The sequence below is a fragment of the Dunckerocampus dactyliophorus genome, chromosome 5, assembly GCF_027744805.1.
Source record: "Dunckerocampus dactyliophorus isolate RoL2022-P2 chromosome 5, RoL_Ddac_1.1, whole genome shotgun sequence".
Taxonomy (NCBI): Eukaryota; Metazoa; Chordata; class Actinopteri; order Syngnathiformes; family Syngnathidae; genus Dunckerocampus; species Dunckerocampus dactyliophorus.
Genome location: NC_072823.1, coordinates 358,937 through 381,601, shown reverse-complemented (window position 1 = coordinate 381,601; position 22,665 = coordinate 358,937). Strand labels below are relative to the sequence as shown.

Here is a 22,665-nt window from a genome sequence, read left to right as displayed (position 1 = left end):
TTTCATGGTCAAACATGTAACTTTAAGAGCATTTGCACCAAAACATTACCGCAAAGTAGGCTGGGAACAGGACGTGCTCCCAGCGACGCTACAATAAAAAAAACATACGCTAGCATGCATGCGGCAGCGGGAGCAAAACTGAATACGGTTGTACTTAATTGAAGTATTTTAGAATGTACTCACGTTATTTTTTATCAATCCTCATCCACAAATCCATCAAAGTCCTCATTTTCTGTATTCGACACAAAAAAGCCGTCTTCTTTTCCGTTTGCTACTAGTCTGTTAACTTGTCAGTGTTATTCAGCTCCGAAGCAAAGATGGAAACTTCTCCTGTTGCTTCTGCCAACTTTATTTATTGAACGCGGCCACCAGACAGCAGCTCAGAACACACACACATCTCTCAGCATCGTCTCTTTTTCCTGCTTGCCCACAAGGCAAAGGTTAAACAAGCCCCACTACATAGCTGTCCAGCCAATGCCTGTAAGAAATGACACCGTTTATTTCCTGGTGTGCACTGGTCAATACTGTAATGCCGCTTGTTGTGGGGAAGGAGAGACTCACGTCGCCGATGCACTTTAATGGCTTTATTAACAGCGGAGAACACTGCAGGACTTTACATCCACGCCAACATAAACACACTTCCCAACTCTCTCCAAACTCACAGCTAGCACTGAGCCTAGCTCTCCTGCTCGGGACGCCCACCGTCACTTCCCGGCACTTCCTGATGAACTAAAGCTGTAATGACACTCTGCCGTATAAAAAGTAAAATATTAAAAACAAGCGTAAGACATTACTAGCACAGCTTTGTTCTGTGGGTGGTGGATATATTCTATCAGTTATTATTAAGCCTCTAGCTTCCTTTTAGTGAGTAAAAACCTTGGCTATGATTGCACTACATTGTCATGTAGACCTACAAAGTACACTTGGAAGAACAAGAGGTGAATAAATGTATTGCAACTGATGTGAAACTGATGAGGGGTAGGATTAAATAAGCTTTGCTTCTTCTTCTTCTTCCTACTCCTTTTTGGACATGCAAAATTGTGAATTGTACTATGCGATGTGCTACTGTTTGACTCATGCATGTTCAGGATTAAAACCATGAACCATGATAATAACAAGCCTAGTAGTGCTGTACAACTTTTATCCGCAGTCCGCAGTGCCCTCTACTGGTCAACATTATTATTCCCCCCCCCCCCCCCCCCTTTTTTTTCCTTTTCTTTCCTCTACTGGTCAACATTCAAACTGGACACCAACCTGTCTATAGAGGCCACCTGTCTATAGCGGCCACTTTTGCAGACTCCCTCTAGTGGCCGCTATAGACAAGTTTGTAAATACATATACAAACTATTTGTTTATACATATAGGAACAATATATATATATACTTATAAACTATGTTTATACATATAGGAACAATATATATATACATATATAAACTATATGTTTATACATATAGGAACTCTCTATATATATATATATACTGTATATACATATATAAACTATATGTTTATACATAGGAAAAGACACGCCACCTTTCATCTCAAACGTGGCATCAAATGTACAGTCTGTACGATGCATCGATGCTAAATGAATTCTACATTTCAAATATTCACTAAAACAAAGCCAAATAATCATATATCACAATAAAGTGTATTGCAAGCATTAAATAGGTTTACATGAATTAATTGAATGAAACAAAAACAATCATTTCCTTTGTGTGTCACATAAACAAAAACACATTGTGTCATTTTATTCATGCATTGTGACTACATGGAGTGTATGGTTTCATGCTTTGTTTTAACATTAATATTGTCTGCAGCAACAAGGTTTGGTCACAAGTCACATTTTTAATTAAATCCATGTAATAATAACTACATTTATGTGTAATGGATACAATAATATATGTAAACAATTATTACATTTATAAAATGGAGAGATTTCTTTTGAACAGTGACGGTGATGATCAGATGATGATGATGATGATGAAAATACAACAAATAATTGTTAAGCATACTACAACAAATAAAAGTAGCAAATCTGCATACAAATAATAATTTATAATGACTGTACTGTCATAATAAATGGTTTAGTATATTTCAAATATACTTACATGTTTACACTTGCACGATTCCACATGCACAAAAATATGTAATCTACATAATATAATGCATAACATATATTCATATATTGTAACTAAATCATCATAAATAACATGCTTAGATATATAATAAAATAGTCATACAATAGAAAAGTAAATAAAGTTATCCCAGCCACAAAATGATAATAGATCTAAATATCTGTAAAACAGCTAGTGAAGTCATTTGGTATCGGATGTTATCTTATGTCTATGAACCCGAAAAAATGTATATTTACCGGTAGAACATGTAGAACGCTTCCATTTAGAAAAAATAACATTTAAAACTCAATCTCCCACAATGCACCACCCTCTCCGCGCAGACTCAGTGGCATAGGGTACTTGCTCCACTCCCTCCTCCCTCACTTTAATGCTAGCTAAGATGGTGGTTTCAGCATAAATTGTCTCCTCAACAGCCAAGAAAACACAGGGGCAAAAACACTTTATAGCCTTTTAATGACAACAGAGCAACACATCCACGGTTACACGGAGCGACCGCTTAGAGATATTTGGACATTTTCACATCTACATTGGCTCGCAGTCCCCGCCCAATTTCGGTGTGACTGTGTTGGAGTGTTGAGTGGAATCCTAAGCTAAATAGGGACAGGGTAAGTAACGCTAACGTAAGCCAACTTTGCTAACATTAGCTAGCATAGCCTCCAGCTTGCCTCTGATCGCCAAAGGACAGTCGTCCCAAATATTCACCCACCGACTGGCTGTCGAGTATCCCCAGGCCCAATATATATCTCCCGAGTTGACAAGGCCGCTGTCAGGCGTCTCAGTCGCGGGCAACTCGGCGTCCAGCTCCCCGTTAGCTCCGTAGGCCGCGTTAAGCTTGGCTCCGGCTGCTTTCATGTTAGCATGCTAGCCGCGCCGATGCTAGCGATCATCAAGCTAAGCTGTCAGTATGTTAGAGGGAAACGTCACGTAGTGTCATCCGTTTTTATAAAGTATTTACTGTCGCTGTCGTCGTAAAACTTCTGTGCACATGTTGAATGTAAACTGCCACACATGAAGTGACTTCTGATACAAAGGACAGCTTCTTTTATAGGAATCGCGGCTAATGTTAGCGTGTGGTGGTCAAATAACATCTGTCATAAGGTAGGACTCATAAGGCTGCACACTTTAGTTAATACACCAGCTAAACAATGCCTTGACAACTGCAGTGTGAAATGTATTTTATCCAAATGCGAAGCGTGTATCTCTTCCTTTTGGTTGTATTTTTACACCAATCTGCTGTGGACTCTGGTGAGCAGTGTTGTCGCACATTAAGTGGAGCAGGACTGCAAACAACACGTTATTTATACACAATCACTTACAGTTGTGTAACAGTAGAGCAGTCTTTGTAAATGCAGGGCTTCTGCTCTTGCTCTTTGTTGCATAAAATGGGATGCACGAACCATGAGGGGGAAGTTTAAAGCCAGGCTGTCCTGCCTTGGTTCTGTTTACAGTACACCCTTATTGTACCACATTGTAAACACTTTCAACATTACACGGCCCTCCTGTCCCACTTTTCCTCACTCTGTCTCCCCCCCCCCCTCCCCCACTTAGCTTTGTGCTCTGCAACCGCCCCCTCCGAAAACGCTCAGCCTCACGACCGCGGCCGCCGTAGGATGTCCCATAGCCCTGACATGAAGGACGACCCCATGGAGTGCCCCCTGTGCATGGAGCCGCTGGAGATCGACGACGTCAACTTCTTCCCCTGCACCTGCGGCTACCAGATCTGCCGCTTCTGTTGGCATCGCATACGCACAGACGAGAACGGCCTTTGCCCCGCCTGCAGAAAGGTGAGCAGGGGAATCCACGTTTTTGGCCGTGATGTCATCAAACGGAAGACAGCGGGACTCGGAAGGTCTGTCTGCTGTGGGGTGCTTGTCGATTTCTGATTTGATAGAATTTTGTATTTGTCCAATGGGAAACAATAGAAATAGTCTGTTCCAGAGTCAAACTGTTAAGATTCAAGATTCAAGAGATTCAAGAGAGTTTTATTGTCATGTGCATAGTAAAACAGCAGTTATACCATGCAATGAAAATCTTATCCTGTTCATTCTCCCAAGAAAAGAAAGAAAACACAAGAAAGAATAAGAACATAAGAAACATAAACACATAAACATATATAATTTATGTTGTTACCATGGTAAACCGTTATTAAATGTACGGTTCATGTTTTGACCCACATCCTGGCAGCTATGATCCATCAGCATTTGTCCACTCAGTCATGTTGTACTGAGCAGCCAGGTCAGAGACAGGCCAGTGCTTTCCACTTAAGCTCTGCACTCGTACTTCTTGGCGGTCCGTAGCATGGCACAGCCTCAGTGATCGTAAAAAGTCCAAGAGCAGACGAATGGTTGCGTATCATCCTAACTGGCTACTCTTTGGTGCAGCCGTACCCGGAGGACCCGGCTGTGTACAAGCCTCTGTCACAAGAGGAGATCCAGAGGATAAAGAACGAAAAGAAGCAGAAACAGAACGAAAAGAAGCAGAAGGTGACAGAGAACCGCAAGCACCTGGCCAGCGTCCGAGTGGTCCAGAGAAACCTGGTGTTTGTGGTGGGACTTTCGCAGCGGCTCGCCGACCTGGAGGTGAGCACACCGTCACCGACCACACAGTGTGACGCATACACCGCATGCTGGTTTTGTGGATCTGTGTGTCAACATGAAAGATCTAGCTTCTCGATCTGTTTTGGCCTTGTGTGTTTCGAGGTCCCATTTTATTCTATTTTGCACCATTTTATTTATTTATTTTTTTACCGTTTACTTTTCACCAATAATTTTTGAAAATGAATCGATTTTTTTTCACCAATTTCTCACAATTTTTTTTTCCAATTAATTTTTTACCAATGATTTTGATCAATTACACTTTTTTTTATTTTACCAATTTGTTTAACCATTTTTTACTAATTTATTTTTCACCAATTTATTTATTTTACTCTTATTTTTCACAAGTTTATTTTTTTTTACATTTTTTTCACTTTTTTTTAACATTTACTTTTCACCAATCAATTTTTTAAGTTAATATTTTAACACATTTATTTTTCACAGTGAATTAAAAAAATGTTTTTTTTCACAAATACCAATGTATTTTTTACCAATTTATTTTTAACCATTTATTTTTTACCTTTTCATTTTTCACCACTGTATTTGTTTTACTAATTTATTTTTCACCTACAGTGCCTATCATAAGTATTCACCCCCTTTGATGGTTTACCCTTTTGTTGCTTTCATAAATCAATCATGGTCAATAAAATTTAGCTTTTTTAACAAAAAATATTGGAAAAAAACTCTTTAATTTCAAAGTAAAAACAGATTTCTATAAAGTAATGTTAATGAAAGAAAATGATATCAATGAAAATAATTGTTTGCATAATTATTCATCCCCTTTTTAATTTAATGGTCTAATTCAATAGAGGTCCATCAAATTGTTGCCAATAGTCTCACAATGAGTGAAATGAAGATGACCTGAGTGGTGTGGGTGTGTTTCAAGTGATTGAGTTGTAAAACACCTGTGTCTGAATGGTCCAGAGATGGTTGATCAGTATTCCTGGCTACCATTACACCATGAAGACAGAAGAACACTCTAAGCAACTCAGGGAAAGGGTTATTGAGAAGTACAATTCAGGGGATGGTTACAAAAACATTTCCAAGGCACTGAACATCCCTCGGAGTTCAGTGAAATCAGTTGAAATGGTGGGAATATGGCACTTGTGTGAATCTGCCGAGATCAGGCCGCCCTCATGAACTGAGTGACCGTGCAAGTAGGAGACTAGTGAGAGAAGCCACCAAGACCCCTACAACTACTCTGAAGGAGTTCCAAGCTTCAGCTGCTGAGATGGGAGAGACTGTGCATGTAGCAACTGCTGCTTTATGGGAGAGTGGCAATGAGAAAGCCACTGTTGAAGAAAAGTCATATTAAAAGCGCGTGGAAGACTCCATGGTCAAGTGGAAGAAGGTTGTTTGGTCTGATGAGACCAAAATTGACAAGATCAGACAAGACGTCATGTTTGGCGGAAACCAAACACTCCACATCACCAAAAACACCACGTCCCCACTGTGAAGCATGGTGGTGGCAGCATCATGCTGTGGGGATGTTTCTCAGCAACTGGACCTGGAAGGCTTGGAAAGATAGAGGGCAGAATGAATGCTGCAAAATACACTGAAATCCTGGGGGACAATCTTTTTCAGTCTGCAAGAGAACTACGTCTTGGGAGAAGATTTATTTTCCAGCGAGACAATGATCCAAAACATACTGCAAAAGCTACACAGGAATGCGTCTGTGTAGGCTCTCAGTCGTACAGGAGTTGTCCAACGAAGGAAAGGCTTCTTGAGACGTCTCTGTACTTCTGTGAAGAAAGTGTCGAACGTTTCGTTCCTCATCCGAAGAGCTTCGTCCTCAAAATAGTGATTGGTTGCTTTAAGGTGTAGATGTACTGCTGATTTGAGGACCACTAGAATTATCCCAACACAAAATTGTTGCCATAAGATCCTCCTAGAGGATGTTATGGCAACACAAATTCCAACCTGTTTTAAACCAGTAAATACCCTGAGACAAAAACTAGTGCATCCTAAAGACAAGGCTCCAAACCAAAAACAGAGCAATGTGGTCTATTCCATCCACTGTAAAGATGAGGAATGCAAAGAGCACTACATTGGGGAAACTAAGCAAATGCTCCAAAACAGGCTTTATCAACATCGCAGGGACAATTCTAGCGGTCCTCAATCAGCAGTACATCTACACCTTAAAGCAACCAATCACTCTTTTGAGGACAGCGAGGTAAAGATTTTGGCCAAAGAAAACCGATGGTTTGAAAGAGGAGTAAAGGAAGCTATTTTTGTCAAACAACAGAACCCATCATTGAATCAGAATGGTGGTTTGAGGTTTAATTTGGACCCTGTGTTCAGCAGGTTACTGAGACCAAAACCCACAGCTCTTAGTCTTGCAAATGAGGTGGAGCCAGGGCCAAGCCAGAACAATAGATGCTCACAAGCCAGAATCAGAGTCGTTCATACCCAACTACAGGGAGCGACACTTCCCTTTGACCGGAGGTGCTAATGGAAGGAGAGGGTTAGACCACAACTCCTCCCAGTCTTAGGGTAAGGAACCAATAGGAGGAGGGCATTGGCACACCAATTTCGCCCACTCTTACTGTATTTAAGGCCTAGGCTACCAGCACTTATAAGTTCGCTGACGAAGCTCTTCGGATGAGGAGCGAAACGTCCAACACCTTCTTCACAGAAGTACAGATGACGTCTCAAGAAGCCTTTCCCTCGTTTTACACAGGAATGGTTAAAAAAGAGCCAGGTAAATGTTCTGGAGTGGCCGAGTCAAAGCCCAGACCTCAATCCCATAGAGAATTTGTGGCTGGATTTGAAAAGGGCTGTTCATGCCCGATACCCGCGCAACCTGACAGAGCTTGAGCAGTTTTGCAAAGAAGAATGGAGCAAAATTGCAGTGGGCAGATGTGTGAGACCAACAGTATCCACACAGACTCACTGCTGTGATTGCATCTACTAAATACTGACTTGAAAGGGTGAATCATTATGCAAACAATTATTTTCATTGATAGCATTTTCTTTCATTAACTTTACTTTATAGAAATCTGCTTTCACTTTGACATTAAAGAGTTTTTTTTCTAATTTTTTTGTTAAAAAAGCTAAAATCTATTAACCATGATTGATTTATGAAAGCCATAAAAGGGTAAACCATCAAAGGGGGTGAATACTTCTGATAGGCACTGTATTTAATTTAATTTTTTTACCTATTTTTCACCAGTTTATTTTTTAGATGTATTTTTTAAAATATTTTTTCATCAGTAGGGCTCGCAGGTCCCACAGTCGTATATTGGAAGTGCTGGAATTGAGAACACATTGTGTGTGTGTGCGTGTTTGTGTGTCCAAGAGTGAGTGTACTTTATACACTTTGTAACTCTGCACTTGCTAGGTTACCATATTTGCATGAAAAAAACCCAAAAGATCCAACTTAGATCTCTCATGCTTGCAGCTGACTGACTGATAGCTGGCAGAGCTGCAATTTAAGATGTGTAGCAAAGCTTTGCGTGGTGGGAATATACACGGGGTGGGCTCATCGAGCTGCAGGTGGGTCAGAGGTGGTATCATGTCCATGACGAAGCGATCAAGTGTGAAAGATGATAGATTTTCATCACATTTGGTGCTCATAAACAAGCTCCAGGGACACATAGTACTGTTAGATCATCGTTAAAAAGTTTCATTTGCTGCTAATTCTAAAAAGGAGTGTGTTTGTCTTACACGCAGGTCTTAAAGCGACCAGAGTATTTTGGAAGGTTTGGGAAGATCCATAAAGTGGTCATCAACAATAGTACATCCTATGCAGGTTCACAGGTGAGTTTACAGACGTACGTTTGCGTTCTAAGGCTGTTCCTTAGGTACTAAACTCTGGAAGGCGCTAGCAAGGTTTTGTTTAGAAGGTGTTCATAAGTGCACATTGCGTGCACACATCACAGTCTTGCCCAACACGTCTTCAGTTTAGCACGTTACCAAGTCGTGCTTTCTCAGGAGATTCGTTTGCGCAATGCGCCCTCTTCCATTGCTCTGGGCCATTTGCTGGTGGCAACATCCCGTTTTGGTTTGCTTGGATTTTTATCAGAGATGCCCGATACTTTTTTGTTTTCAAGCTAATACCAAGAACTTTTTATTGTATGTCCTTTTTGTATTTCGATTTAAGTGTAGTTTGTGCACGCCTGGAGGTAAGACCTGAGGATTTGACCAAGTGTACCTATTGATTTGTGCCAATGAAATATGACATGACTGCTACCAGGGAACCAGAGTATACAAGGGGCGGAGCCACCTGCTGTGGCCCAGAAAGGTTCCTAACTTATCGGTACGATGTCAGAATTTGCTCATATTGGCCCCATCATGATCCTTTGCTCACAAACACATTATAATGGGACTGTCTGCATATCTTGTTGCTTCTTAACACACGCCATTCGTGTAACAGTGGGCATCGCACACTTGGGCTCAGTCCCACGACCACACAACCCCGCTGCGTTAGCCAATTGACTAAAAGCGCAAGCTCCCAACCCACTGACCGGCGCGGCTCTTAAGGTGTAGGGGAGTTAACGCAGGGCTGTTATATTAACCTGCTATATGTAACACCAGGGTGGCAAATTCTATAAATATCATTTGAAAAGCAAAAATAGACATTTCAGGAATTTTACAAACATAAAATCAAAATATTCAGAAAAAAAAGTTGTAATCAACCTCAAGGTTTTTTTTTTTTTTTCAAGTTGCAATATTGTGAGAAAGAAACCAGCAAAAAAAAGGTTGTATTTTTTTGGAAATTAGGTTGTAGAAAAAGTCACAATGTTACAAGAATAACGTCAGAATATTTTGAGAAGAAAATAAGAAAGTTGAAATAGTTGTCTTATTTAAAAAGACAACGGGAGAAATGGAAAAAGCAGCTGTAATTTTACGAGTGTAATCCCAAAACATAAAGAGAATAAAAGTTATGAGCATAAACTCGTAACATAAGGAAAAATAAATGAAATACGAACGAAAAAGATGTTATTTTAAAATTTGTAATGTTATGAGAAACAAACAAAAGAAAAGATGCCACTTATGTAAAATCAGTTTGGGGGAGCAAAGAGCCAAGATGACACTAATAATGTACTTTTTCACCTGAATCACAAAGCTGAGATGCAGTTTTTTCTTGAAATATAAATAATTGTATAAAATATGTTCAGGATGTTTCCCTTGCAGGAAAGTGTTTGGACACCCCCGCTTTAAAAGCATCAGACACACATTTCTTCGGACACAAACCAAAAAGGCCAATTTTACCCGTCCACACACAAACACTGACTGCGTCATGGCGCTCTATTCAAATTAGCCGACAACCTCATCTCAGAAGCTGTCTGTTTGATGAGTTTATTCTTTCTCCTTCCCATGGTTCAGGGGCCGAGCGCCAGCGCCTATGTCACCTACGTCCGCTCTGAAGATGCCCTCAGGGCGATACAGTGTGTGAACAACGTGGTGGTAGATGGCAGAACACTCAAGGTAAGGCCTCATGCTCAGGCACGTGGCCACGCGCTGAAATGTGTTGTTGAATTTGCCGCCCTCCTTCCTCTTGCAGGCTTCTTTAGGCACAACAAAGTACTGCAGTTACTTCCTCAAAAGTATGCAGTGTCCTAAACCAGATTGTATGTATCTACATGAACTTGGCGATGAAGCAGCTAGCTTTACTAAAGAAGAAATGCAGGTAAAACTCATGTTATTACCCCTCCATGTTTTATGTATGTACTTTATTTATCCCACAGCGGGGAAATTTACTATTTATGTGTGTGTGCTCTCCTGCGTCTCCTCCACAGCTCCTCCTTTACTACTTGCTCCTTTGCATGAATTTTATTCAAGGCCTTTTACGTCTCGTTTTCAGGCAGGAAAACACCAAGAGTATGAGCAAAAACTCCTCCAAGACCTGTATAAATTGAACCCTAGCTTTCTACAACCTCCAGCATGTGGAACAGAAAAGTCAAAGAGTAAATCAGGCTTAACACAAAGGTTGGTTGGTGTGTTCTTTTAATTGTCTGCGTGCTCTCTTGCCTTCATCAATTTGACTTCCTTGTTTCTCTTGTTGTGCCACAGAAGTAACAATAGCAATGGTAAAGATGGCTGGCCAACGTTGTCGGGGCATAGCAAACTGGCCAATGGCCTTTCAGAGGACCGAAAGTCCCCACCGCTGCTAGACTATCTAGATCAGGAGGGTCTGACCTCAGACGGTCTAGATACAGAGCTTGGCCCCGGCCCGTGCACTGCCCTATCACCCTTCTCCTCAAACTGTAACAACAGCAGGTAGGTCAGGTTGTGCCACATCCCTTGCCACTTTGTGCTTCTAATTTGGCGGCTTCACTTTATCACAGTTGTTCAAAAATATATTCATAAATCACGCTGTTTTTGTGTCTGGATACAGCCTATTGGGCAAGTAACACAGCTCTACAATCACTTCCAAGTCTGGATAAACAGAATTCTGGACAAAAAACCTTCTTCCTATCATGATTGCAACGTTGGTAAAAAGAAAAGTTCAAGACCCATCATCCACAATCCTTATGTGAGACGCGAACACACGTCTTTCTTTTCTGTGCATTCTAAAGATATAACAACAGGTAAAAAGAGGCAGGTAATGAATGCATGTGATGGATGGGACACCTATTCCACCTATGAAAGCACCTCCAAAAAGCTCCAACAAGGTTTAGTGGTTTTCTATCCATGCTGTGAGTGTGTAGTAACAGCTACATTCATCATAACGTGGAGTACTATGAGTATTTTGGGAACTTCCTTCATGGGTGCATTTAGTTCACATAGCAACATAGAAAGGAACGCTACGCCTAGCGTCACAAACAAAAAAGCTCCAGTATGTAGCGTTACCTTTCTACTGCTAGTGGCCTGAGGCATTGTGAACGAGCATGCGGTGAAGCTACCCGCTGTGGTATGGCAAGGTGTCACCACGCCAGTAACGTAGTTCTTGGGGGGAACAATGTTAATTAGAATAATAAGAACAATGTGGTCAATATGCAAGTCGCATGATGGAAATGGGGCCTTGTTGGAGCTTTTTGGAGGTTTAGGAATAGTTATGTCCCATTACGTGCATTCTTAGCTGCCTCTTTTTATCTGTTTTTATATCTTTAGAACGCACAGAAAAGAGAAAGATGTGTTCATGCCTCACATAAGGATTGTGGATGATGGACAACATTCCAAAAAAAGTGCACTTTTCCTGTAAGAAATAGAATTAGTTACCGTAACCTTTGACAGTTAGATTTTTTTTGTTGTATAAGATTTTTCATGGCCTTGCACCACCACCTCTCAGAGACTTGGTGAAATCATGTGATGAAGCAGCTGTTAGGTCCCCCTGAGCCTCCGCTAGAGGACACTTTTATGTCAATTTCAGATCCACTTCATTTGGTCAAAGCTGTTTTTCAGTTAGAGCAGCAGAGATGTGGAATTCTCTACCATCGTTTCAAACTTAATAAAGGAAAGGTTAAAGGATCTCCAGGTGTCTGCTCCGTAAATATATTGGTCTGTTTCTGCTGCCAGTTTTCTTAATGTGGGTTGTTTTGGTCATCCATGTTTTAGATTTTGTACATGGTCATTTTAATTGTGATTTTAATTGTATTCTCTGTCATGGAATGTGTTTGTGGTCATTTTGCCTTTGACCAGGGACAACAGTTGGAAATGAGCTTGTAGCTATCGCTGGTCTGTGCAATACATGTGTTGTGCAATGTCCCTGTCAAATAAATACAAATAAAATAAATATTAGTCCAAAAAGATGCATGTTTAAGCAAATTGTATGTATTTTTGGCCTAAATGAAGCATTTTCAAGCATAAAAATGTCCAAGTGAACTAAGGCATTTAGAAGACTCATCAAAAGATGTGATGATACTGTACAGTATGTAGTATTCTGCATACTGACAACAGCCACAGCAGGAAGTACTGTACAGAAGAGAAAGTTAAACAAGAAGGAACTCCCCTAATGCTAACGTGTCAGTCTATATTATGTCTTATTCATGTTGTATATGTCTTATTTTTGCTTATTTCATGTCAACAGGGGTCCAGTAGTGTAGAAACCATATTTAGAAGGTAGTAAACAGGTTAGCTACGAATAAATAAGGAATCCTACTTGGCAGAAATTCATTTGCCACGGTCGGTTCTTGAACCAATTAACCAAGATCAATGAGGGATTACTGTATTAAGTTTCTCTTGTATGATTAATACACTCAATGTCAATGTTGCACTTGCAGTCCCAGTGACAAGCCTTCAGAGTCCATGGGTTTGGTGAATGGAGAGACTTTACAACAGGTACTGCCATTTATTTTCACCAACGTGAATAAGAAAAGCCACCAAGCGCAATTGCTCTTTTTCCCACCCCAGATACCCACAAGTGACTCCCCATCCCCTCCCCCGGGTTTAACCAAGCCCAGCCTGGCGGTGCCCATCAGCATGTCAGACCTCACGGCCCGCTCACCCTTTGAGGGCGCGGCGGCCGAGTCGCAGTCGCTCTTCTCGGACAACAGCAACTTCAGACACCCCAACCCCCTCCCCAGTGGTCTGCCCCCATTTCCCGGCAACCCCCGCGGCAATCCAGACTGGCCCATGACGCCTGAACCGCAGAGCCTCTTCACGTCAGGTAAAGGAAAAATGTTCAAACAATACCTTTCATGTCCTCTGTGCTCAAATAAATACCACAAAACAACAACACAACACTAGAAAACATAATAAACCCTCTACCAGTTCAAGTCCTGTTACTAGTCATAAGGTTATGTCGCCGAAGCAGAGGAAGGTCATTCATGGATTGAATGCTTGCTGCCACAGTAATATTTATCTTGGTTATTCCTGAAGATGCTCCATATTGGCTTGCTTACCGATTTAGCGATATTGTCCAGCACTTCATTACCAATACTGATATTGGCGCAGCTCTTCCCTCAAACTAATGTCATGTAATGAACATATGATATTCTTTGTTTATTTTTTTTTTTTTTTTTACTGTGAAGAGACTAGGGGTGCCGAAAAACAAGTATCGGATTTGATCGGCCTGCATCTAAAATCACTAAAACTTGAATCTGACCAACCTCATTGCGCATTTGAAGCGGCATCGCATGGGAACTTCCCACAATAAGATAGTCATTCCCTATAACAGTAAAGAGTCTGCGGTGAGTAATGTCTGGTGTAAAGAAAGGACGCTCCGATCAGGGTTTTATGCTCCAGATTCCAACACCAATCATGCATCGGCCGATCTCATGGATTAACTGTAGATTTTTCAATTTATTTATGATGAGTGGTATTGGCCAAGGACACAGTTGGAGATTCCAAGGGCCCCTGGCATATAGGTAATAATGAAAAAATAAACTTTTAGGTGGATTCTTTTTTTTTGTTTGTTTTTTGTCTATTTGTGTGAAACAATTTTTGTACTATTGGACACAAACCTGAATTTAATTTGATGCATGTTTTGCAGTAATGCTAGAGATTAGGGTCGGCCGGTATGGACCTTAGCATGTATCACCATACTTTTGGGCTGTATCACGATATGGTGATGTAATTACATTCAGCAGGGTCTTGTATAAAAGCTACAAAGCTTAACCCATTTCATGAAAAATAATGACGTGAAAAGTCAGCGTACCTATGGCACTGTGTAGAGTCTATTCCAGTTGTTGCTTTCACAACATTAGATCCACTGTCAGTAGTTCCACACGCATTCCCGCAGAACGCCTTCAACTGGCTTGCCATGTTTTCACCTTTCACCTGTGTGTTCCTCTGGAATAAAACTTGTCTGGAGGCGGGACGACTTAGTAGTCAAGTCGCTGGTTACGTTGTGGACCGTGAGGCTTGTATATGGATGAGTCGCTCAGCAACTCCACATGTCTGTACCACAGATATCTGCTCTGGCGAAACCAAACCACGTACATGTTGCAGAGGTACCTCCCTGTCTATAGTGTCGGCTTCTCCTCCACCTTCAGCCATGCTCATTTTCTCTCTCTTTGCTCTGCTTTGTCCACCACGGCTGGACCAGGCTGTGGTAGAGCTGAGGCGGCAACGCAGTATGCTGTGCAGTCGCAGGAAAAACACGTCATCAACTCTGCTTTTTTCCGTTTTAAGTGATCATTTATGCCAGTTTACGGGTGTATACAAAAATGATCGGCCAACCCTACTAGGGATAGTCCGATCGACCGGCCACCGATCATTATTGGCTGATTTCCGAAACATGTGATTGGCGTATGCCAATAAACTCCTTTCAAAACTGATCACAAAAAACGATCGGCGTGTGGCGGCAAATCCGACGTGTCTACTGTGTCACATGTAGTTGCCAACAAAATGATGCGTCTCGTGTTGAGCTTGACACAGGCTATGCCAATCCATACCGGCATGTTTGATGACTCTCTTATCAAACCTATGGCCTTTGGACTGTTCCTGGCACCTATATTTACATGCTTTGCCTAGCTGTCACTATAAATACGCTGTCAGAAAACCTGTTTATGACTTTCTCAATACACTTTGTAACATTATTAGAGGCCTGTAGACATGAAATAACACCCTTATAGTCACCTTTACACTCCTATTATTATTCGTTTACACCACATTGCAACTGTTAGGCTGCAGGAACTTGAGACAGCTGCCATCTAGCCAGTTGGCCGCCATTTATTTCTTCTAAATTTCAGAAGCCAAACACTTACCACTTCCACACAGAATGGGAGGAAAACTTTTTGCACTCTTATGTGTGACATGCCACGGCTGACTTAATGACTTCAAGCAGTAATATCTCGGTAATATCATTTAAGCTAATGTCTGATTGTTTTTTGTTATTACTGCTGCCTAGTGAGCACAATACTGCAAATCACTTGTATTTACATGTTTTGGCTAATAATAAACCATAGTCTACCACCAAACAGTGATCGGTGATTCATTCATTTCTGAAAAAAACGCACTATAGTGATGGTGCCATAATCGACATTTCGAAGGACAACAACATTCAAGGCTGCAATATCGATATCAGAAGTGAAGAAGCTGTATCGTACACCACAAATTGCCAATGCATGCATTTCACAAATGCACACAGTTTGTGCAAAATAAGAACAATACAGTGCTATATTTATTGTATTATTATTTTGCCTGAACAAAGTCGTTATTAAAAACATTGTGACCAGTAGTCAACTATTATAACATGTTCTCTTACTGTCAACAGCTGTTGTAGCCAATCCAGGCATATTTGCTGTGATGCTTTTGCTCACGTTGCCCAATATGCACTGTCCTAATGAAATAAATAACATAACACAAACATCCATATAAGAACAAAGGAAAGTGCAAAGTACAAATGTCTGGACCAATACAATCAGTGCAATGATCCCCCCCGCTTCTTATCTTTGTGATTCTTCCTGAAGTGTGATTCTAGAGCGGTATAGAAGGAAGACCCTTTACTCCCTCCTCGCATACCCAAATTACATATTTACAGTCCGAAGGCCAAACTTGTTCAAAATTCCACACTGCAGACATACTTGGCACTGAGCTAGCAAGCTTTGTTGCTTCGTGGCACATGACACGGTTTGGTAGGGGCTCACTCGTGCGCCGATATCAATATCAGCAGAAACATCAATACCGATATGATCTGATATATTATTTGTCAGCATCCCTAGTTCTAACCCGACTCAAGGATTGGAAACGGTGAATCATGCTGCTTATTCTGTGACTGTCAGTTATTTTATTTTCTCTATACTTCAGTAGCACCTCCAGTAACGTCCATCTTTGATCTGGCGACAGACACGATACCGGTGTCGTCCTCCACAGACTGGCAGGCAGCTTTCGGCTTCGGCTCGTCCAGCAAACAGCAGGACGACGACCTGGGCTTCGACCCCTTTGACGTCACCCGCAAAGCCCTGGCCGACCTGATAGAGAAGGAGCTGTCGGTGCAGGACCAGAACCCCTCCTCCCCGGGGCCTCTCCCCCAGGGGAACAATCACGGGCCCGGCCTCCTGCCCCCCAACGGCAGCGCCGGTGCACCTCACCACTTCCCCAGTGGGGTGCCACGCCTCCCCCCACAGCTCCACCACAGAGCCATCTACAGCTCCTTCAGTTTCCCCGGCACTCAGAGCAGCCAGGCCAGTCAGCAGCAGCCGTCCGCCAGGCACCCCTGGATGGGCGTCCCTTCGCGGAATAACCTCACACACTTGAACCACTCAGCCAGTGCTGCCTCACACAGTAATTTCCTGGACCTGAATCTGCCTGCTCAGCACAGCACAGGTCTGGGAGGGATCCCCATCTCAGGTAGCATGTGCTGTAGAATCTTGACTGCATGTTCCTTAACCACATCGTTGTCATTCCGTGTAGTTCCTTAACTTGCCACCAGTGCGTGATCAAACCCCAACATGTTTTACCCCTCTTGCAGAAAACAGCAGCTCTATAGAAGGCCTAAATGTGAAAGAGTGGCAAGATGGCCTCAGAGCTCTCCTGCCCAACATCAATATCAACTTTGGGGGCCTTCCAAACTCCTCTTCCTCCTCTTCCTCCTCATCCTCTAACAGTGTTAACCACATCGGTGGGCCAGCAGGCATTTCACACAGCCTGAGCTGGGACAGTGCAGCCAGCTGGATGGACCCTGCCATCATCACAGGTACCTGATGATCGAGCTGCTATTCATTATTATCGCTACTCAAACAGAACCAGCTCACATTTGCATTGTAGTATACTACGGTTTCATGGGGTGTCCCCATCCCATATGGTTTTCAGCCAATAACAGTATCGATTACATCAGTCTGCAAATAAAATCTCCAATATTGGCACCCTGATACAAGCAGTGCATTCCAGACGTGGCACCAGCACTTGTATCCAAGAGCAGACTTCTATTCAGCATGCAGGACCCACGTGAGCACAACAGCGTGTGCTGGCGTGATTAGTTAGGGGTGTCACGGGGTCTCGTGAGATTAAAATGTGACAGGGTTTCTTCTGGTGAGCACTAGGCCTGGGACAATAATACCCCCACAACCCCCACTCAATAAATGAAAATGAACTCAATAATTTTGTCTGTTTTCCTCATCTTCCGCCTCCAAACAGGCAGGAAGAGAGTTCACTCTGTGCATTGCTTTCAGCACCATAGCACATGTTTTCCATAGAACAACGGCATTAATGGAGTGAGCCCTTTTGTCAGTCTCTGTGGGTGGAGGCAGGGCCGCTAGCATACACACAGCGTGAAGAAGAGTGTCACATAGAAATTAAATTTAGTAGATTGAGTACAATGAATCTTTGACATGTTTAGTTTGGGAGGGGGCAGGTTAGTGTTTGTGATGAGATTCCGCCACGGCGGAGTGGTTTGTTGGGGAAGTACTTCCCCACGTGAACGTTGTTTCCTCTCACGGTGACAGCATTTCATTCACAGTATGTCACTTATGTCTGCCAGATTGTTTGTTTAACAGTCAACGCCATTTTATTGGCCAATTCCATTAACGTGCAAATCATAGGGCCCTATGTTCATGTCAGTGTTTTTTGACCCGTCACTAATGAGGGACTAGGGGTTATTTGTGTTTGGAGATCAGGCACCCGGCGACTATAGGAGACTTGGCGTGTAATTGAATAGAGACATGAATTGTGGCATTAACGTGAGCATGTCCCTCCCGCACATGCAGGTATCCCGGCATCAGCAGGCAACAGTTTAGACTGCCTCCAGGACGACAACCCGCCACACTGGCTCAAGTCCCTGCAGGCGCTCACAGAGATGGACGCTCCAGCCAGCTCAGCGGTGCCCACCCCCCAGCCCCTGCACAGCGGCATCCTCGACGCCCACATCCCCCTCCACCACAGAGCAGCAGCAGCCGCCGCCGCCGGCTGGACCCCCTACCTGCCCCTCGCCACAGCCAACCCCACCAGCCAGTTCCACTCCCCACCGCCAGGCTTCCAGACCGCTTTCAGACCCCCGGTACAGCCCGCAACAGAGCTGCTACAGAGTGCCGCCGTGGACCGCCACTGAATACAGACTCCATCCATCTAGCCCACTACCATGTTACACCCACCCACCATGTACCCCCCCCAGCCCTTCCAAAGCCAAACACGTCAATCTGCAGCGTATAAAAAAATGATGATCATGCTTTCTTATTTTTCTCCTTTCTTTTTGTCTCCTCAAGGCCTTTTTTGTTTTTTTGTTTTCTTTGTGACACACCGTACCCTCCGTCTGCTACCATCACCACTCCTTAGACCTAGATACAGGGGGGCGGGGTCTGTTGCGTAGCTTACCCATAACGGAGAGCACACGCCACAGCATAGCACTGACCACCCGGCGGTGACATTTGAAACTGACAAAGGATCAATTAAGCTTTGGTGAGGTCCTCTTTTTAAACGTAACTAACCATTTAAGCCTGTTGGACCGCAGAAGCCGCCATGGAGGAACCCAGCTGTGAATGAAGGGCTCTCACAGTCCCGGAGAAAATATTTGGGGGAGGGAAGACGACGCAAACAGGGGGTTTGGGATTGGAGCGCTCTGCACGGGCTCCCTGTTAGGCGGGGGCAAGGGCCCATTCCAGAAACCTCGTGGCCCACATTCCCTATAGTGCAGGGCTCCCACCGGCTCCCGTCCCGCCGGAGGGAACGTTTTTGCTGAACCTCTGTATCAGAGGATAGAGCAAGTGCCTGAGCACGGCAGGGCGGGGAGCCGGTCCTCGTGGGAGTTGGTGGCACGCAATCCCGAGCACGAGGATAGGACTTGTTACTCACAGTGCCACCGTGTGGTACCGGCAGTAGCGAGTCCGACCGTGCACAGCCACCACGTCAACACAGGAGAAACTAGACAGGAGGATAAGCAAGTAACTGGCGAAGCGTGCTGACCCGCGAGGGCTTCACTGAGGCCTTAAACGCAGATCCAGGAGAGTGACAGGCAGAGGCGGGGTCTCATGTGCAAGTTGCAAGACTGCTGCAAGCCATGCAATATTGTGTGTGACTTTGCCAAGTGTGTTTGTGCGTGTGCGTGTGTGTCAGTCACAAAGGAAGGTGCTGCAATACAACCTAAAAGTACTGTAGGAGTGACGCTTGCAGCCTTTTTCTCTTTTCTTTGCTTTCCAGTTTGACCTCCTGCCACCCACCGCCTTCTTTTTCAAGTCTTAATTTCTGATCTGTATCGTCTACCCGCCCCCACCCACCTCCCCCCGCCCATCCCTTGCTGTTCCCTGTTTAACAGTATTGACACAAAGATGATCAAATTCAACTGGGACAAAATGGTCATGAAATGGGTTTTTAACGTAACGTCACGAGGAGGAGGAAGAGGGAAAAGATAAGTTGAGGCGCTTAAAAGGAAGTGAAATATCCTCTGCAGGGCTGGAAAAATGAACCTTAAATAAAACTGAAAAGTCAGACCAGGTCTGTTGTCCGCTATTGTGATTAATAAATAAACCTCCCCAACACGCTCCATTTAATTCTCTTCCAATTACCTGTTATGTGTTTCACTATTGTCCGCTAGGGGGAAACACGACACCCAATTCTGCCTGCAAAGTGAGCAGTCCTCACAACGACCAGCAGAGGGCGACTACAGCGGTAACATCCTCACCTTCACACTTCCATTTGTCTACTATTTTTTGTACGTTGCACAAGATCTTAAAGCAGTATACTAAATGTGCAACCGTGGACAAAAGTATGTGGACTTAGCAAATCCATTTTGGGAAGATATTTTGAACAATTGCATGCTTCCAACGTGGAACGGGTGTTGATCTGGATGCATGAACAAAACACTTCCTGTAGAAGTTCCTCTAAACCTGTTCCAGCTATGTGATAGGCTGGTGTACCCAATACTTTTGACCATACAGTCAACTGAAGGGTGATTTGACTTTTCAGGTTCATGACTGCTGTAACTGGAGGCTGACCTTTTGAGGACGACGCCATACTCATACAGGCCACATTTGCCCCCTCGGGGTTTGCTTTTTTTTTTCTTTTTTGTTGGCTATCGGTGCTGAGGCGGCACCAGCAGAGGAATAATGTGAGAATTCAGGGACAATGAGTCAGCAAGCAGCAGCAACGCTGTAGGAGGAGGTGGTCTAGCTTACAGTGGAAAGCTTTGTGATGATCGTGCATGCCTATCTATGTACGTATATATCTATGTAGATATATGCACACAGTATATATGCAGTATGTTCAAATAGTAGACAAACACACACCGCCCCCCAATAGTGATTCCCTGCATGGACTTCCCTCTAAAGGCAAGCTGGACCAAGTGAGCATCAGTGGTGCTCGGGTAGATTTTACTGATTGATTGCTTTGCTGACACGGCATACCAGCGCTCATTGTTGCTGGAGCTAATGCAATGGGAAATAACGTCAAGCGAACTCATCTGTCCCAGACCTTCTTAAAAGCTTTATGAACTCCACAGGGAATGGTTTGAAGTAACATTTGAACAGTGCAAAGAGCCGTTAATCACGGCCACAATAAAACTCCCAATTCCATGACAGGCGTGCACCGGAAAGGTGTTTTGTTGAGCAATAGTGGCACCTAGTGGACTTTTATAGGTGGTCACGAAGCTCTTCGGATGAGGAGCGAAACGTCCGACACCTTCTTCACAGAAATACAGATTACGTCTCAAGAAGCCTTTTCCTCGATGGACAACTCCTGTACGACTGAGAGCCTACACATACGCTTTTATAGGTAGTGGTTGTGACATTTGGTGCAGTTTCTCTGCCAATATGTAAGAAATTGTTGTACTCGGCATACAATTTGACTCTTGGAAACATTTGTATGCTTCACTGTTGCATTTCACTGGTGTCACTTTGGAGTGTCACTACAGATAAATAAATATATATATAATCAGTTTCTTAATAGTATTTCAAATCGGGCAGGGGCGCAAAAACATTTTTGTCCTCCAATGGGGGCATGACAAAATAGAGAAGCACTGGTATTCAGTAACCCCTCGCCACGTAGCACTTTGGATTTTGCATCTTCACAAGTTTTTCAAAAATATAAATCATTGCTGTTTCCTGGTTGAATCTGGCCGCCTACTAGACAAAAAATATGCATACTTCAGCAAGTTTTTACATTTTTTTTCTTGCCTAAATGAAGCATTTACTATCATAAAAACGTAAATGAAATGAAATACATCTATAAGGCATGGAGATGCATTCAAAGAGGTTGTGATGACACTGTGTAGTATTGCACACTGGTCACCAGGTGTCAGTAATGTTACATCGATGAGACAGTAGCCGCCACAGGAAGTACTGTACAGAATAGGAAGTTAAAGAACAGCAGCAAGGAGCTCTGCCAATGTTGTGTTATTTACCCTTATTATGTCTGCTATTTTGGGTAATGTGATATGGTTGAATTGATTTGGAACGTGCAGGTTACATTGGGATATTTTGTTAAATCTGAAATAACGTAACAAAATGATGAGGATGTTTTTCTGCCATACTTTGGTGTGCAAGTATTGACGGTGTCGTTATCTATGTCCACCTCCTTTGAGTGTAGAAATTATCAGGTTGCTTCTCCTCTTTTCTGGACTGCCTGGCATTTGACGTGGGTATAATAATGGAGGCCCGTCAGGATCACATTGTTCGTTTGTGCATTCTGATCCATCTCATCAATTGCATTTTTCATTTGCTCAATGGACTTTTTCCTTTGCTACTTTATCTTCTTTAAGAGTGGTGTGCAAGGCAGCGTTATCATCCTGTAGTACCTTGATAGCCATCCTGTAGTAGTTTGATATCCATTCTGTGGTGCCTTGATATTGTGCAGGGATCTATTTTCCACCCTAAGGTTTTTGACTGCATCATGGATCTCAGAGACACTCCTCTTGAAGGTGGCTTTCTGTGATTGTACATTTCCAATCTGAGTTTGTAGGCCTCTTAGATCCTGCCTTATTAGTGCTCCAGTTTCCTGCTGTTGCTCTTTCGTGACATCCTTGAGGGCACCACATAATATCAATTCCTTGTCATTGAACAGTATATTTATTTCGCCCTTTTTTTGATTGTCATCATCATCTTCAGCAGTTACCCGATTAGCTTGGCTTGCTAGCAGCTGTCAGCACTTGTAACTTGTTCATTTTAAGCAATCTGTACTTCCTT

The 22,665-nt window shown here is 43.1% G+C and overlaps 1 protein-coding gene across 3 annotated transcripts; it reads left to right on the top strand.

The window, feature by feature from the left end:
• The first annotated feature begins 2,492 nt into the window (after nt 1–2,492).
• Nucleotides 2,493–20,610, top strand: cnot4a (CCR4-NOT transcription complex, subunit 4a). Of its 3 annotated transcripts, none has more exons than XM_054777366.1 (13): nt 2,493–2,740; nt 3,684–3,919; nt 4,517–4,714; nt 8,402–8,488; nt 10,058–10,159; nt 10,236–10,361; nt 10,536–10,660; nt 10,745–10,951; nt 12,895–12,952; nt 13,025–13,280; nt 16,367–16,906; nt 17,028–17,252; nt 18,262–20,610. In XM_054777366.1, the coding sequence occupies exons 2-13, from the start codon at nt 3,746–3,748 to the stop codon at nt 18,600–18,602; spliced, it is 2,439 nt and encodes an 812-aa protein (XP_054633341.1). In that variant the 5' UTR covers nt 2,493–2,740; nt 3,684–3,745; the 3' UTR covers nt 18,603–20,610. The 3 variants fall into 3 exon arrangements, with proteins under 3 accessions (XP_054633341.1, XP_054633340.1, XP_054633342.1); XM_054777365.1 differs by having other exon boundaries at nt 16,364–16,906; XM_054777367.1 differs by having other exon boundaries at nt 16,403–16,906; nt 18,262–20,609.
• The last annotated feature ends 2,055 nt before the right edge of the window (nt 20,611–22,665 follow it).

Coding starts and splice junctions, on each gene's coding strand:
- cnot4a (XM_054777365.1), top strand. CDS start 3,746: ATGTCCCATAGCCCTGACATGAAGGACGACCCCATGGAGTGCCCCCTG. Junction 4,715..8,401: donor AGCGGCTCGCCGACCTGGAG/GTGAGCACACCG, acceptor TCTTACACGCAG/GTCTTAAAGCGACCAGAGTA. Junction 13,281..16,363: donor GCAGAGCCTCTTCACGTCAG/GTAAAGGAAAAA, acceptor TCTATACTTCAG/TAGCACCTCCAGTAACGTCC.